This window comes from Euphorbia lathyris, chromosome 3 (genome assembly GCF_963576675.1).
Source record: "Euphorbia lathyris chromosome 3, ddEupLath1.1, whole genome shotgun sequence".
NCBI classification, from domain to species: Eukaryota; Viridiplantae; Streptophyta; class Magnoliopsida; order Malpighiales; family Euphorbiaceae; genus Euphorbia; species Euphorbia lathyris.
This window is the reverse complement of record NC_088912.1, coordinates 50,096,670-50,115,615: the sequence shown is the minus strand read 5'-3', so window position 1 is coordinate 50,115,615 and position 18,946 is coordinate 50,096,670. Positions and strand designations below refer to the sequence as shown.

The 18,946-nt window shown below is 33.3% G+C and overlaps 1 protein-coding gene across 2 annotated transcripts; it reads right to left on the bottom strand.

The window, feature by feature from the left end:
* Positions 1-99: 99 nt before the first annotated feature.
* LOC136224077 (uncharacterized) lies at positions 100-15,709 on the bottom strand. Of its 2 annotated transcripts, XM_066012319.1 has the most exons (14): positions 15,407-15,699; positions 14,085-14,196; positions 6,646-6,758; positions 5,737-5,859; positions 5,483-5,661; positions 2,078-2,153; positions 1,922-2,008; positions 1,219-1,299; positions 1,097-1,129; positions 945-998; positions 817-858; positions 648-726; positions 491-561; positions 100-416 (listed from the first exon to the last, which is right to left on the bottom strand). In XM_066012319.1, exons 1-14 carry the CDS (start codon positions 15,560-15,562, stop codon positions 327-329), a joined length of 1,296 nt encoding a protein of 431 aa, XP_065868391.1. In that variant the 5' UTR covers positions 15,563-15,699; the 3' UTR covers positions 100-326. The 2 variants fall into 2 exon arrangements, with proteins under 2 accessions (XP_065868391.1, XP_065868392.1); XM_066012320.1 differs by lacking the exon at positions 1,219-1,299 and having other exon boundaries at positions 15,407-15,709.
* Between the last annotated feature and the right edge of the window lie 3,237 nt (positions 15,710-18,946).

The window sequence follows — 18,946 nt, the reverse complement described above, 5'->3', positions numbered from 1 at the left end:
GTTCTACCATATAATATATGCACAACTATCTTCTTGAATGTGCCAGCCAATTCACTGTTGTTACACTAAAACGGTAGAAATAAAATATCACGAATCATCTATGATACGAGCTGCCTGCTAGATTCATTCATCCATTACAGGTAAAAATTGTTACTTATACGTATAATTACACCTTTTCAATGTTGCATTTTTTAACTATAAATTACAGGTAATAACTTGTAACTTTTAATCATACACATTAACTTGTAACTTGCACTCTGAATCAGTCAATTTTGGGGCTATAACACCTTTCAAATTTGATAAAGTATGTAAAATGAAATGAAGAACTAGGCCAACTCCTCCTTCTCCATGCTGTTGGTGCAGTGTTGGAGTGTTGGAGCAGGCTTTATCATTACACTTTGAATGAATGCAATCATCTGCATATCATTTAATCCGCATTATATACTAAAAACATGTGATATCCTTATGGATAATATAGGTAGGTACGTACCGATGCAGATCCAATGCACAACATACTGAACCCAGGGAAATTAAACGGTGCTTCTTCAGACAGGAACATAGCTATATATTCATTCCAGAAATTAAAAAAACAAGTTGTTAATTAATTATTCCAATAATAGCATGTGTATATATAAAGTTATAATTACCTGTCAAAGGACTAAAAATTAACGGGGAAATAATAGTGGCAGCGGAACTTATGCTTGATATGCATCCTTGAGCTTTTCCCTAAAAAACAAGTATAAATTAATTGTCACAAAAACTATCTACTATAGTAACTTGGCATATCAAATAAGATAAAATAAAATAAAAAAATACCTGGTCATTTGGACCGATTTGTTTGGATACAATGCTACGTAACTTAAATTAAGAAATGATAAGATTTAGAATCACATCATTATTAATGGAGGAATTGAGAGAGTAGTTAAGGGGTATGTATGGCTTACAGATGGATGAGCCAGATATATAAAAATACCTAAAGCAGTAGCAGCATAAGGAACCTGCCAAACAATTAATTAAGTAATTATTGTCTTCATATAATTAGTTAAGGATTTGATACTAATTAATTAATTAATTGGACTTAGGACTAAATATTTACCCAATCTGACCATGCTATGCTGTTAACAAACATCTGCACCAACCGTATATATAATTTATTAATTGTAATGTAGTAATAATTAAGAAAAAGGAAAGGAAAACCAAAAATGAAATATAGCTTACACTGATGAAGCTCATAAAAAGACCTATGGAGAGTAGTTTTTGCTCTCGTATACGAGATGCTAACAAAGGCATCAAAATCAACTGCAAAAATAACTCCATTATTCATTCTACAACATCCTATCTCAATTTATCCAATTGATGGATTGTTAATTATTAGCTTAACACATTTCATTTAACACTAACCTGATAATTGGATTGGGTTAGGGTTGATTCATTTAATACTAACCTAATAATTGACACGACATAAACATGATAATTGTCACACCTACTTAAAATAATCTATTGATACTCTCTGGACGCGACTGCTTGACCTTTAACTTTCTTAAATTGTAAGCATTTCAACTTATTCAAAAGCTCTCATTGCTCTACCAAGTGGATTTTAGGGGAAAACAGAAACCTTTTCAAAATATAAGGGGCAATTGGTTTTTATAGACAAGTACATGAGTTAGGGATGTATTAGGTCCTAATCTCTTGAAAAAATTGGTACAATATGCTAATTATCAATTTGTTTTTTTCATATGATACATGTTATATTACAAATGTGCTTTGATAAATTTTTCTTAAATTTACCTTTATTTATATGGTAAGAGATGTTTAATATTAATACGCAGAATAATTAAGAAGAAAGAAAATATTTATATAGAAAGTAGTTTTAGGAGAAAATTTTAAAGAATAAATTAATTACTTTAATTGATGTACTTACCTGTGATATCATTCCTGCTACACCAATAAGAAGAAAGAGATTAGCATACTGATTTTTGGTGAAATGAAAACGAGCCTTCCAGTAAAACTGCATGCATTGCCACATTATGATTAATTATTACAATTTCAATTTGAATTATATATATAGATGTATTACCATAGCAGAAGATTGAAGTCCTCCGTCACAAAGACCTTGAAAGAATGCTACCACTGCTAATTGTGAAAATGTTTCACTGCAATAGAAGGAATGGGAAGGGTGTTATGATTATTAAATTTGACCTGGAATATTCTAAAAGTCACGTTTGATTTAAATGATAAATGGGTTCAATTGATTTGTTCTTATGTGTCTTTTTCCTCTATATATGTGTATTCTGTTCATCTGACTAGAGGTCTTCGTCAAAGTGATAATCATTCTTCTTACCTTTTTTCATGCTTGGAGTGGTTCAATCATCTTATTTCTGATCCTATTATTGATAAAGCATTCAGGTTCTGTAAAAGAGGTTCATTTACTTCCCATATTTTCTTTGCTAACGATATAATCTTGTTACTTGAGGTTAATATGCAATAAGTGGATGTTATTAAAGAGGTGTTGACTACTTTTGTGATTCCTTGGGTTAGATGGTTAACTTCCAAAATACTAACATGTTCGTATGTACTAATATATCTGATGTTGCTAGCAGAAGATTGAGCGATGTTGTTGGGGTTTCTTTAACCTCAGATCTGGGATTTATTTGAGGGTACTTGTTATTCATAACCCAAACTATATACAAGCACATTATAGAAAGTGTACAAGCCAAGATATCGGGTTGGAAAAAGAAAACCTTATCTCGGACTGGTCATATTTTGAACCATAGCTTAATTTGGGGTTTGTATAGGGATGAGAAAAATATTCAACTTCTTAACTAGGAAGTCCCTACAACTCAAAAAATATAATAGGGGGCTTGGTATTCGGTATACGTTTGAGATGAAAACTCCCAACACTTCATGCTTGGACTTAATAGTGTACACTTACACTCTTCTAGAGAAGTCATCAACAAAAGTAACATAATATGATTTACCTTCCAATGAAACTGTTGTGGAATGTCCCCATATATCAGAGTGAACATAATCCAAAATACCCTTGGTATCATAGATTGCACAGCCAAACTTCACTTTTGTCTGCTTCATTTTGATACAATGCTCATAAAGATATAACTTGTAGGTCTGGACTCCATTTAATAATCCTTAACTCGCCAAAGCCTTTAAGGACTTTTCACTCGCATTCCCCAAGCGCATATGTCACAATCTAGTTGCTTCTAGCTCGTTATCATCACTAGAAACTATGTTGCTACTCCAATAATTGTACTACCATTATAATAATACAAGTTGTTGCTCCTTTGAACTCCCTTCATTACTACAAGTGCACCAAAGATGACCTTCATAGAATCGTTTTTTATAATAATAGTGAAGCCGTTTTTGCTCAGGACTCCCATAGAAATAAGATTCTTTGGCACGTATCTAACATTTGTCAAAGTTTTAGTTTCTCCATAATGATTCCTCAACTGAATCGAACTAGTTCCATATGTCTTACAAGGACTACCATTTGTTGTGTGAACAACTCCACTGTTAATTTTTTGAAGTTAAAGAACCAGTCCTGATTAGGAATATGGTGGCTACAACCCGTGTCTAGAATCCATGCTTGCGAACCACTTGATAAGGCCATGATTTCCAATGAAAATTTTGAGTTGTCTCAAGAAATTCAAACTCCTCGGGAAGCGATCCCAACAACATCAATGCTAAATCTTCATCTCCAAAAGTCGCGTCCAAGTTCATCAAATAAGCAACAAGCTTATTGAAACTTGTGATGCGATTATTCATCGTGGTACCAAGAACATATGAGAACCTGGATAATTTTTTCTTCATATGAAGCTGATTATGACTACTCTTCCTTAATAACTTGTCCTCCTTTGCCTTCCATAATACACTTGTAGACGTTTCTTCACTGAATGCATATTTCTGCTCTCTAGAAAGGCATGATCAAATTGTACCACATGCCAAACAGTTTATTATTTTCCAATCCTTCTCATCAATGTCTTTTGGTTTGTCTCTTTCAATGGCAACATCTAAACCTTGTTGAAACAACACATTCAGAACTTCACCTTGCCAAATGCCAAAATGACCTATACCATCAAAGATCTCCACTGCTTTTCTGCTATTTGACACGCTATTCTTGACAAAATAGATGTCTTTAATGATGTGGAACCTTGTGATGTTTCGTCAATCGTTATCTCAACTCAAATTGAAAAATCACCAATAATAATTTGCCTTAAGGGACTACAATAGAAAAATTTGCAAGCCACTGGTGGAGCCACAAACGGTCTCACTTAAATACTAGTTTTCTTAGACGATTATTGCAAAGTAGCCTCTACTTACCATATGATTTGCCTGAATAATGCTACACTAAATGGCTTGCCGTGGGTTTTGATTTGGAAAGTGGAGGTGCTAGAGAATACATGCCTTGATCTTGCTATTCATGCATGCTAGTGTTTTCTTTTTCTAATGTGGATAGATTCAAACAACACATTGATTCTAATGCTCTATGCGTGTGATTGTCATGTTGAAGAAACTTTGTTGCGTATCGTCTAACATTATACAGGGGCTCAGGCCATTTTGGACTTTATGGTTCTTAAGTCTTTTAAAGGACAAATTTTTGTTCTCTAGCATCTGATTGGGTAGATTTGAAGTTGCAATGTTCGACGATTTAAAGAGGTATCTATTGGCAAGTCCTTTTTTTCACAGTGATATGGTGGTGTTAGTGATGAAATGAGAGGGCTTTGGGGGCTGGTTGTGTTAAATGTTATAATAAAGTTGGGCTTTTTTTCAATGCCATGACTTTATCAATGCTTTTCTTTTATCAAATTCAAATCGTAGTATGGTTAGGAAGGAGATGTTGATCAAATGACACCCCTTGACATCAGATGGATGAAAGTCAAATATGATGATGATAGTAAGGTAACCTGGGTCTTTCCATGGATGGGATGTTACCAGGGATTCTAATGTGGATGGTTTGGTGGGTTTTTTTTGCTTAATCTCGGGTGTTATTTTGCTGTTCTCGCATATATTTTGGGTCTTTTCTTTAGGCTCCATCTTTTTTGGGAGAAAGGGTTAGAAAAGTGGTTATTGAATTGGATCCTAAATTGTGCTCAATTATATGTTAGGAGATATTAGTGCTCATCATCTGTATGCTTTGATGATGTATTAATGCCATCAATACACGAGTAGGAATTAGGATTTTGACTAATCCATATGTTCCGTGAAGGAAATAGGGTAGCTGATTGGATGAAAAGTTACATATGATATTTTTCTTTGGACTTTCACGAGTGATGTGCCTCAACCTTCAAAATATTCTTTTTGAAGATAGATGTGATACATGCTTTCCTAAGTTTGTATTGGGTTAGTTAGCTTTTGTTTTCTCTTTCTCTTTTTCATTTTGGTGCCTCCGAGTGTTTATTATTCCGGTGTAACAGATATAATAATATTATTGAATATAATTAATATGAAGAACTTGATTTTAAATAATTACCTACTCCTTAGCAAGCAAATAACATCCCCAACGCTTGGAATCTTCTTTGACGGTTTTGGCATCTTATTTGGTGCAATTTTGAAGATTGGTCGAGTTAAATCAATTTCATTATCATCTATTTTATCCTTGAGAAATATTCTCATATACACAACACTAGCCATTGACATAAATGTAGCAACCTGCAGGCAATTATATATATTATGAAAATTTGAAGGCATATTATCATGAGGAAAAAAAGAAAAAGAAAAAGAAACCTGAAAGGTGAGAGACGTAGGGAGGAAACGGGCAATAAAGGTAGCAAAGACAAAAGAGGCCATCATTATGCCTGATACTACTCCAAATCCTGCTGCTCTTTCCTCCTCTGAAATGTTATCTGCCTACACAATCAAATATTCAAAAGACTGCATTCATCCCTTATCCTTGTACTATTGAAGGAAACTTAATTTTGAATGTTAGATATTCTTAAATAACATACCTTATCCCTAATGATCCAATTAAGATTGTCCTTAAATCACTAAAAGCATCTCTAATAGATGGTGCTTAAAAGAGTGTCACATAACGTGACATTTGATTTGTCAACTTTCAAAGGTGCTTACTATTGGAGTGATAAAATAATAAATAAATAGTTGATATGAATAGTATTATTGGAAATGATATGTATAATCACTCCTCAAATCACTACGAGTCAATTGTTTATGTTATTTTTAGAGATTGGACTAAGAGCCTCAAACACTTTCCTCTGATTATGGTTTCGAATTGCAATTTCTTTCAGATTTAACCCACTCACTTGTATGAAATTGCTCTGTTGCCGGGATGCTTTGAATTGGTTGAAACAAATGACTAGGCAGGCAGGTGCTATTTCAAGAAGCAGCTTTGGCTAGAGCATCTTAGTCTGGTTCTACGTTAGACTTCATTCTTAGTTATTGCAAATATATCATTAAGGATTTAGGAAATTATAGTATTAGTTTTGTTAAGCGAATATTAGCTAGAGCAGTTGTTTATATGTCTGATGATGAGGAATGAGATTCTATCCTCACTCCTTTCCTTTAAGCGTCCATCTTTAATAATGTTTTTAAAAAGAAAGAAAGAAAGAAAAGAGAATAAAGTTTTGGAAAGTATTAAGTGAAAAACGAATTTAGGAAGTGGAAATGTTTAGTGATTACCACATAAGCAAGAGCAAGGCAGACGATGGTTGCATCAGAGACCATGCTAACTATACTCTTCACCACAAAATACGCGTAAAAGAAGTTTGTTTCCCTGCTGTATGCCAATATTCCTGCATTTTTACCAATTTAAATCTAACAAATTTCACATCGCACTCAACACAATATTTCATTTTTACAAAATCTGTTATAATCCATATTACTATCATTACATAATTAAATCCTTCAAATTTGATGACACTTTTGGTCCACTCCTTCAAAAAAAAAAAAATAATAATAATATAAACAATTGACTCTTACTAATAATATAAGGAGTAATGAGTACATGTATATCCAATAAATGAAAATTTTAAAATAGAAAATAAAAGATACATCAAAAAAACTCGGTGCTTCCGAATTTAAACAATACAACTTAAATTAGTGGCTAAACACCGATTCCCTCATTTAGTGCAGATGGCACAATGTTGGATCATAATACAACACAATAAGAAGGAACTACTTCTCATCATGATATAGTTTCTTCTCTTAACACTGAAGCAGCGAGACCTAAGGATCAGGTCCGCTGATCACAATGAGTTACCTCAGCTGAAACTATGGGTGCAAACGAGCCTTGGTAGTTCGCAAACTATTCGAGCTCGGCTCAGTGAAAGCTCGATCAAAGCTCGGCTCGATAGGGCTCGACTTGAGTTCGGGATCGGCTCGAGCACTAACGAGCTGACTCCGAGCTTCCTCAGGTTCGGCTCGAAAGCTCACGAGCAGGCTCGATTATTTTTAATTACTATATATATTTCATATATATTTCATTGGTTATTATTAATTTTCATCACAATTCACAACTCAAATAAGATTTAACCCATACAAAAAAATAACACAAAAAAAAAGCTTAGACATTTGAGTCTTTAGCGAGACAATTAGATTTTGATAAGGAATAAAATACAATTTCATAAAAAAAAAGAATAAAATACATTACAAAGTTTAATATATATGTCATTGTTTGAAATTTTTCTCTGAACTTGTGTTTTCTGATCACAAGTACCATATACTGTTCTAGAATCTCGATAATAACATGATTATTTTTCTTTATAAATATTTTAAACTCATATTGAGTATGTTATAAGGCTTTTCTATTTTTTTTATGCTACTTATATGCATATATGATGAATTTGATTAAAGCACGTTAGAAGCTCGATAAAAGCTCGGTCAAAGCTCGGCCAGATTCGGTCAAAGCTCGGCTCAGTCAAAGCTCGTCAAAGCTCGATTCGAGAGAGCTCGGCTCGAGATATTAACGAGCCAATACCGAGCCTACCTAGGGTTTGGCTCGGTTCGGCTCAGTTGCACCCCTAGCTGGAACTGTCAGGGTTTGGGGAATACTTGTGCGGTTCGTAATCTTGTTACTTTTGTTAAAAAAGCATTCCCCAACGGTTATCTTTCCGATTGAGACTTTGTGTGATGTGGGTCATATGGAATTTGTAAAGCATGAAATTAATTTCTCCGAGTGTTTTGGGGTTAGCAGCAGGGGACACAGTGGAGGTTAGCGATTCTGTGGAAGGAAGATTCAGAGTTTACTATCACTGGGTTCTCTAATCACCACATTGAAGTCCATGCGTCTGACTCCTCTCACGGTAAGTGACGAATGGTGGGTTTTTATGGATATGCAAACCGCAATTTTCATTCTAGTTCTTGGGCTCTTCTTGATCAGCTCTTTGCCAGCTCCTATTCTTCCTAATGTTTTCATCGGTGATTTTAACTGTTTATTATCTCAGACTGAGAAGTAGGGTGGGTCAGCATATCCCTCTTACTTAATGGACAATTTTTCAATGGCTCTTGACAATTGTCAGTTGCATGAACTTTTTTTACAGGGTGATTCCTTCATGTGGGAAAGAGGAAGGGGAACCAGTGGATGGGTTAGAGACAAATTGGATAGAGCATTTGGCATGAACTCGTGGGTGCTGCGGTTTGGTGAGTATAAACTTTCAAACCTTTCTTCGGCTTGCTCTGATCACTCTCCTCTATTGTTGGAGTTTGTATGTTGACTAAGAGTCCGGCGTAAGATAAATTTTAAGCTCGAAATTGCATGGCTTAGGGAGGCGGGTTTTGCTGACATGGTTTGAAAAGACTGGAGCACGGGTCGGGGTTCAAACTTGGTGACTCAGCTTGCAGGATGCTCTTCATCTATGGAGCAGTGGGGTTAGGATATTTGGTATAGTTTCACTCGGCGTATTGAGCAATGAAGGTCAGTCATGGACAGATTACGCTCCAGTGTAGAGGCCGCTGACATAGTTCAATTTATTGCAGCAAAAGAACAATTGGGTTTTCTGTTAGCTCAGGAGAAAATCTTCTAGAAGCAAAGAGCTAAGGTGTTTTGGCTAAAAGGTGGTGATGGAAATTCAAATTTTTTTCATGCCTATATGCGGAATCGAAGAAAGAAGAATAATTTACAGAGGGCCCGCAATGATGATGGCTCCTTTACTCAAGGTCAGTCTGAACTAAGTAATGCTATAAAACTTTATTTCTCATATGTTTTTACTGCTAATCCCCCGATACAGTACGATATTGTTTCTGTCCTTAATGTGGTTGTGAATGATGATATGAATAATACTTTAGTTGCCCTTTTTGTTTTTGCTGAATTTACATGTGCGGTCTTCCAAATGAAACCTGATAAATCCCTAGGTCCTGACGGACTCAACCTGGGCTTTTTTCAATACTTTTGGAATCTTATTGGCAATGATATCTTTAATGCTTGTGTGGGTTGGTTGCATCGAAATGAATTCCTGTTTAATCTCAATAATACTGTTATAGCCCTTACCCCTAAATGTGACAATCCTGAGTGGATGAAAGATCTTTGGCCTATTGCGTTATGTAATGTTTTGTATAAAATCATTGTTAAGGTATTAGCCAATCATTTAAAGACTATCTTGCCTATGGTTATCTCAAAGAGTCAATAAGCTTTTATTCCAGTCAGGTTTATAATTGATAATGTGTTTGTTGCATTTGAATCTCTACACTTCATGAAGCATCGTAATAGGGGGACTGAGGGTAATGTGGCCCTAAAAATTGATATTAGCAAAGCATACGACATGGTAGATTAGGGTTTCTTGAAAGCTATAATGGTTCGGATGGGGTTTCATGTTCACTGGATTTCATGGATCATGTTATGTATCTCGATTGTCTATTATTTTAGGGTCAAATACATGAATATCATAAATAACTACAAAATTACAACTAAATAATATTATCAAACTTAATTCTTAATATGCCATTATTTTTTATATATTACAAATAAAGTGTGATTTTACACCCTAATTTAAAAATTCTAGACCCAATTTATAAATCCTAAACCTTAAAAAATATATCATAGACACCCAATTTATAAATTCTAATCTTTAAAATATATTAAAAATGCTGATTTTACTAGTTTGATATAATTCAAAATCATTAGTTGATATAGTTGTAAATAATTTTTCAAATCTGAATTTCTGTGTAAATTTCTCATTATTTTATTGCGGTCAATGGTGAAGTGGTTGGGCCAGTTAATCTGGGTAGAGGATTGAGGCAGGGTGACCCACTTTCTCCCTATCTTTGTATCTTATGATGAGAGGTCTTTTCTAAAATGCTTTATAGAGCTGAAATTGAGTGTCACATTCATGGTTGCCGCATTCACAATAGGGCCCTATCAGTGTCCCACTTACTATTTGCAGATGACTCTTTCCTCTTTTTTAAAGCATCAGTGACTGAAAGCAAGGTGATACTTGATATCCTCAAAGTGTATGAGGAAGCATCGGGCTAAGCTATCAATCTACAAAATCTGGTATCTTCTTCAGTCTAATATGAGTCATGTCAGCAAAACCCGTGCTCCAGTCTTTTCGAACCATGTCAGCAAAACCCGCCTCCCGAAGCCATGCAATTTCGAGCTTAAAATTTCTCTTACGCCGGACTCTTAGTCGACATATAAACTCCAACAATAGAGGAGAGTGATCAGAGCAAGCCGAAGAAAGGTTTGAAAGTTTATACTCACCAAACCGCAGCACTCACGAGTTCATGCCAAATATGAGTCATGGTTTACAAGTTAGTATCTGTGCAGTTTTAAATGTGACATATTCTCTGAATACATGAAATTATCTTGGTTTCCCGTCACTAATTGGTAGGTCTCGAACAACCGTATTTAGCTTTTTAAAGGATAGGCTGCATATGAGGTTTAACAGTTGGGGTGTAAAAAATTTATCGACCACTGGAAAGGATATGTTGCTAAAATCTGTGGATCAAGCTCTTCCTACCTATTGCATGAGTGTATTCTTATTACCACGATCTATTTGTGAAGAACTTCAGCAGACGATGAACTCATTTTGGTGGGGTATGAAAGGGGATGGTTAAAAAGGTATCCATTGGTGTAGCTGGAGTCGTCTCTGTCTCTCCTGAGAGAGTGGTGGACTGGGATATAGAGACCTCCATGCTTTTAATTTATCCCTTTTTGGGAAGCAAGGTTGGAACTTGGTGAATAATCATAATGCTTTGGTAAGTCGTATGTTCAAAGTCAAATAATTCCAAACTGAAAACTTTATCAACTCCGAACTGGGCAATAATCCTAGTTATGTTTGGAGAAGCATCTGCAGTTCACGTGAAGTGCAGAGCCTAGGTTTAAGATGGAGGATCGGTAATGGTAAGAATGTTTATGTATGTTGTGACCCTTGGATTGCACAGGAGAGAGGTTTTACCCTTATTATTCGTGACTCGGCGAATGGTTCGATGATGGTTTCAGAATTATTGCTTGATGGGGAGAGGAGTTGGGATAGAGGTAAGGTTAGAAGCACCCTCACTATTGATGATAGCATTGTTGTCCGTAATATGTATCTACCTCAGCGAGATATTGAGGATCGGTTAATCTGGCACCATACATGGGACGAAATCTATACTGTCAAGTCTGGTTACAAAGCTTATAATCTCTCGTAGGAAAAACGTAGGCTGGAGAGACTCTGGAAACTTCATCTCCCTCCGAAGATAAAGTTTTTCTTATGGCGAGTGCTTAGTAATTGCCTTCATACTCGTATGACACTGTCTTCTCGTCGAATTGCAATCCCTATCTCATGTTTGTTATGCACTGGTGAGGTTGAGCATGTCTGGCAACTCTTTATGCAGTGTCCCTATACTACTGAGTGCTAGTAGGAGGATGGTATTTTTTTATAACAGATGTTACTGATGCGGCTTTTGGTGGTTTCTTCCTGCAGTTGTGTCAAACCCGGTCAATGGGCTGGTTGTGTAAAGTGGCGGTGGTGTTGTGGGTTCTCTGAACCAGCGAAACGGCGCCCTTTGGAATGGATGTTTGGCTACTCCAGCTTCAGTGGTATGCGTTGGAAACGTCTTCGTTCATGACTAGACTCAATAGCAGGTTCCTAAAGCAGTGGCTGAGGTTCGAATCGTGTTGTGTCTGTCCGTTTGGTGTCCATCTACTTCTGTCTGCATTGGTTTTTTTTAGAATTTAGTCTAAAAATTAGTTTTTAACCTTAATAGTCAGCTTAAACTTTTAATTCAACTGGTTCATTGATACAGTATCGAACTTTTTAGATCAAGTTGTTGAAGGTCATGATCTCATTAGTTAATAGAAATGTTATTAAAAAAAACTCAATGTGTATGCACATTAAATATCAATGAGTTTAATTTTTAAAATTGTAAAATTTGAAAAGCTTATTCGTTTCACATGATTACTGAATTAATTCTTAAAATTGTGAAAATTTTTAATTTTTAATTTTAAGAAAAAATTGTGAAAAGTAAGGGCTGGGTTAAAGTGAGCACAAGAAAACAAAGTGAGCAAAGCAAAAGTAGAGGCTCAAACTTTGCCAAAAAAAAAAAAAAAAAAAAAAAAGAGTAGCGGCTTAAACTTTGCCAAATATTATACTAGTAACTTACTACCTTTTTGAGCAATTCAATTTTCGTATGTCGGTACTTGAGTATTTTTATTTTTCTCCAATTAACTCATTCCATTTCAATTTCTTTTATTTTATTGAATTTTTTTTATGCTATACTTCAATTCAACCTTAAATTTTATTTTTAATTTAATTCAACCTTTTTATGCAGGTCTTCCATTCAAAGGTTATATATTTTCTTTGGCGAACCATGAGGTAAGTCTGTAGGTCTGCACCACTGTAGAAGCACCTCTAAATTATATCTATATTTAAAATTGTTCAACACCTGAAAGTATGTTTGAACCCTTGTTATTGGTTAAAGGTGGAAGAGTCTCAACCACTAGACCACATCTCTTGAGTTTCAAAAGGTTATAAATTCATATCCCATCAATCTCATTTTAATTTCTAAAGTTTTTATTTGAACATTATTTTTCAATAACAATAGAACTATATTACCGGTTGATATCATTAGCTCTTTAAATATAAATACCTGACTTGTTATATATTTTAAAGGGACTCTTTTAAAAGTGACTCATTAGCTTAAAAAGTAGGTTTTGCCTAATGTTAACATATACATTAACAAGATATGGTAAATTGCACCTATATCCCCTCAAGTTAGCCATTATCTCAAAAGCCAGTAAAAATAATAGTTTAAACAACTTCGGTTCTTATAAATTTTTGTTTGATATCATTTATTTAATTGTAAGATTGAAAAAATGCTTATAAAGGAAAAAGTTTCGAAAATGATAATAATAAAAAGTGATTCTAAATAACTTTAGATTTTCTTATTTTGAGATGTTTGATGATTATTTTAGAACTGTTTATTTTATTTTGGTAACTGATCCATCCAAAAGGTTGTTGAAACATAATTGGATAAGGTTTTTTTTTTTTTTTATGGACAGAATTGGATAAGTTAAAAACCCAAACTTGAACTCAACTTTTCCTTTTTTCTTTTTTTTATTCTTTATTTTATTTAAACTATATCAAAATTATGCGATTCAGTTGGGAAAGAAATATCTAAAGAAGACAGGTTTTTCTTGTATACATGCTTCAGAATATTCCAATGTATTTTAACTACTTTACTTTCCATTTAAGTTCAACTCAGTAATAGTACCAACCATTTTAATTAGGAAAGTTTTTTTTTTTTTTTTAACTAAGAGAACATTTAATGATATTTTTTCCAAATCTAGTAGGATTGGTTTTAATGTTTAATAAAGTAGTAGTATGTTTTATTTGAAAAAATAATTATGCTCCTAATTTAGTAAAACAATTACTCTGAAATTATGAAAAACAATTTTATAGAGGTTTCATTCCCAATTTACCCCATTTATGCGTCCATTACTCTGAAATTGCTATGGGTTAAGGTACCATTTAGCTCCCACTATATTGTCATGGTCAATTTAAGACATTCAATTAACTTTAATTATTTATTTCTTGCCAGAAACATCAATGTTGCCCCTAACTTTCATTTTCCATTAACTTTTATTTTATTTTTACTGCTTAAATGTAAAATAAATAAATAAATAAAAAGAAAAAGGGTACCTAAAGGAAGGATGGAGATGGTTAAAGGAATAGTGAGCATAGATTTCCTCCCATAATGATCGGACAAACTCCCAATTAGTGGTGTAATTACAACCGATCCAAATCCTGTTATCTGCACGCACGCACAACTTTAATTACAAAACTCTATATTTCCTTTATTTTCTATATTCAAGATCCATCTTCTGCATAACTTATAAACTGAATGAATAATTGGAATCCCTATACCAAAACTTTCCTCACTTATAATACTTTTAGTCACTCAAATCATTTTGATATTTTTCCACATCTATATTTCTTGTAAAACACAAATATATAGAAACTATAGTCTATCAAATTATAGGCGTATGAATAATTCTTATAAGGATAGAGAGATAAAGTCAAATAAAATAACAAATCATTTTATTCTTTTAATTTCATTATTAAATAGTGTCCATTAATAGCTTTTTGCATGTTTCCCTATTAATAATTTTTTGGTTAACCTGCAAAAAATACTCCTAATGTTTTGGGTCAGGAGCAATTTTACTCTTAACGTCTAAAATTGTGCAATTTTACCCCTAACGTTGATAATTTAGATCAATTTTACCCCTATTATAAAACACAAATATTTTTGTTCCTTCTTCTGCGCCAATTGCATATTAATTCGTTCTAAAAAAAGATTTCATGTTTTTTATAATTTAATAATAGAATTGGAGATCAATATTTATAAATTCAGTGATTTTTTTTTTTTGAATTTTTTTGTTCAATTTGTATAAAAGACATTATATTTTTATTTATTTTCACATCCCAACACATGTTTGTGATTTGTTACTGATAAAATGACGTACGTGGAAAGTGTAGATGATAAGATTCATGACCGAGAAGACAGTTTGATGAATTATTTCTCAAATAGACCCAATTTATCAATGTTAGGGGTAAAATTGCACTATTTTAGACGTTAGATGTAAAATTACTCCTGACCCAAAACGTTAGGGGGTATTTTTGCACCTTAACCCATAATTTTTTCACTAATCCTCCGAGTTTTTGGTTTATATAACCTCTAACTTCTAATTAAAACAATATTTACTTTTATATTTTGAATAATTAAAAAGGCGATGATAAAAGTGTAATTAAGTGGAAAGTGTTGATAGGTTAGAAGTGTTTGTGGGAAACCATCAAGTTTCAATCAGCCTGCTGCAATGCAAATTCAGAATATTGTTTAAGTGATTTATCTATCATAAAAATTATTGATGTTTGAGTTTAATTATAAAAGTAGAAAGTGGAGTGATTAAAATTATAGAAAGTTGAAGTAATTTCAGAAAGATGAAGAAGAAATGAAAACATACAGCTTGCTGGAATCCAGAAAGATAAATGGCAAGAGAGCACTCTTCTTGACCAGGGCAAACTGCAGACATAGTCACATCTGTCATCGCCGGAGCAACCATAAATACAGCCAATTCCGCCATGAAAACCGTCACAAACAGGTGCCTCAATTCTCTCATATTGATATTTTTCCCCCCTTTTCAAACCAAACCTATCTCTTCTATGCTTTCTTATATCCTTATTATTCTTTGATAGAGACACAGCCACAAGATACCAAACTCAATTTAATTTCATTTCCCCTTTCTCTGATTAAGTGGAGCACATTATTTTGTTTTTTCCTTTTACCAAATCGACATTTTTTTTTTCTGATAATATTAAACGTACAAAAAAATATAACTAATGCTAAGCTTTCTTAAAAAAATATCTTGATCGACATAATTGCTTACCGACCTTAAAAACAAGGGAAACTATAAAGTTGGATCAATTTGAAAGTCATTTACATATTTAAATCAATTATACAATATACTATATCTTGACTATTTATTTGTGACTTTTTCAAAATATTCAAATTGTTTCATCTTTCTCTTTTCATTTCTTTCTTCTTGTGCGAACTGAATGCATCCTTTTATCTTCATCTTTCTTCTTTCTCTCTTGGTTTCTTTCTTCATGTGCAAATTAAATGCATCTTTTCATCTTTCTTTTTCTTCTTCCTCTCTTGGTTTCTTTCTTCTTGTACGAATTCGAAGGCACCATTTTCTTTGCAGAAACGATTTTTCCGCATCTATCATATTGTTTATTGCCGATTTCAATGGAAAAAGGCGGAAAGAATATAAGTATCTACTGTGATTTTAATACTTTTAGGGTTTATATTTTCGTGTAATTTGTTTGTGCAATTTTGGTTTATGATTTAGTTGTGTTTTTTCATTTTTGAGCTATATTATGCGAAATGGAACTTAGAGATTGTTCAAAATGATAGTATGGAGGCATTTTTTTTTTCAGAAAACAACTTCGCAGAATGAGTTTGCTTCACTGCGAAACAAACTCATGTACTGAAGTAGTATTTTCTCCAAAAAAAACAACTTAGCAGAATGAGTTTGTTTCGCAGTTTGCGAAGCAAACTCATGTACTGAAGTTGTATTTTCTTCTAAAAAACGATTTCACAGAGTGAGTTTGCTTCGCAGTTTTGCTTACCGCAAAGCATTTCTTTCATTATTTTCCTAAAATGACTAAATTTTTGTGAAGATTGAATATAAAGGCATCAAATTCAAGTATCTGTTTACATTGAATATAAAGGCATCAATCAAAGTGAGGGTTGATTGGAATATGATGAAGAAAGTGAAGACCAAATTAACTAGAGAGCAAATGTTAACTTTTTGGGTTTAGGGTAGTACACTGGTGCTCATGCCATTGCTGGAAGGCATACCCCTGGTACATTCACTAATCATCTTCAAACTTCCTTCAATGAGCCTCGTTTACTTAGTGATCCAAGAACCGATCACTAGGGAAGTATTTAGTTTAGGGTTTAGTTGTATTCCAAACGACAGATATGCGACTCTTGTTGAATTATTATTGTAATCTTATTGTAAATTTGATAGTGTTTTGTTTTGATGTGGTTTGGTTTGGTTATATATGGGTTTAGGGTTCAGTTGTATTCCAAACGACAGTGATACAACTCTTGTTGAATTATTGTTGCAATCTTATTGTAAATTTTGATAATGTTTTGTTTTGATGTCATTTGTTTGCTATTCTTTTGGGTATACATGTTGTTTAATGGTGTATATTTTAGGTAAATAATAAAAGATACTAGTTCGAATTTTCGCAAACTACAAAGGGAAATACTACTTCGCAAAATAAGTTAGCTTCGCGGTTTTTAAACTACGAAGCAAACTCATTTTGTGAAGTAGTATTTTCCTTCGCAGTTTGCGAAAAATGCGAAGCAAAATCATATGCGTAAAGTATTATCTTGGGCAAAACATACAACATACTAAAGAAATCGCAAACCTCAAAGCCAATCGAAAGAAATAGCAGAAAGACGATAGATACGCAAATATGATTTTTAGCGATGCCTTCGAGTTCGCAAACGAAGAGAAATAAAAAAAAAAGTAAGAAACTTCTAAATTAATATATATATATATATATAAGAGGGCTCTTGTGAGAGCCCTTTCTTAGGTGAGAACACTTGCTTAGGTGAGAACCACCTAAAACTACGTAGTTTTGAGTCTAAAAATTAAAAAAAAAAATGCTGCTGCCGTGGGTATACATGTTGAATTATTGTTGAAATCTTATTGTAAATTTTGATAATGTTTTGTTTTGATGTCATTTGTTTGCTATTCTTTTGGGTATACATGTTGTTTAATGGTGTATATTTTAGGTAAATAATAAAAGATACTAGTTCGAATTTTCGCAAACTACAAAGGGAAATACTACTTCGCAAAATAAGTTAGCTTCGCGGTTTTTAAACTACGAGGCAAACTCATTTTGTGAAGTAGTATTTTCCTTCGCATTTTGCGAAAAATGCGAAGCAAAATCATATGCGTAAAGTATTATCTTGGGCAAAACATACAACATACTAAAGAAATCGCAAACCTCAAAGCCAATCGAAAGAAATAGCAGAAAGACGATAGATACGCAAATATGATTTTTAGCGATGCCTTCGAGTTCGCAAACGAAGAGAAATAAAAAAAAAAGTAAGAAACTTCTAAATTAATATATATATATATAGGAGGGCTCTTGTGAGAACCCTTTCTTAGGTGAGAACACTTGCTTAGGTGAGAACCACCTAAAACTACGTAGTTTTGAGTCTAAAAATTAAAAAAAAAAATGCTGCTGCCGTGGGTATACATGTTGAATTATTGTTGAAATCTTATTGTAAATTTTGATAATGTTTTGTTTTGATGTCATTTGTTTGCTATTCTTTTGGGTATACATGTTGTTTAATGGTGTATATTTTAGGTAAATAATAAAAGATACTAGTTCGAATTTTCGCAAACTACAAAGGGAAATACTACTTCGCAAAATAAGTTAGCTTCGCGGTTTTTAAACTACGAAGCAAACTCATTTTGTGAAGTAGTATTTTCCTTCGCAGTTTGCGAAAAATGCGAAGCAAAATCATATGCGTAAAGTATTATCTTGGGCAAAACATACAACATACTAAAGAAATCGCAAACCTCAAAGCCAATCGAAAGAAATAGCAGAAAGACGATAGATACGCAAATATGATTTTTAGCGATGCCTTCGAGTTCGCAAACGAAGAGAAATAAAAAAAAAAGTAAGAAACTTCTAAATTAATATATATATATATATATATATATATATATATATATATATATATATATATATATATATATAAAAGAGGGCTCTTGTGAGAGCCCTTTCTTAGGTGAGAACACTTGCTTAGGTGAGAACCACCTAAAACTACGTAGTTTTGAGTCTAAAAATTAAAAAAAAAAATGCTGCTGCCGTGGGTATACATGTTGAATTATTGTTGAAATCTTATTGTAAATTTTGATAATGTTTTGTTTTGATGTCATTTGTTTGCTATTCTTTTGGGTATACATGTTGTT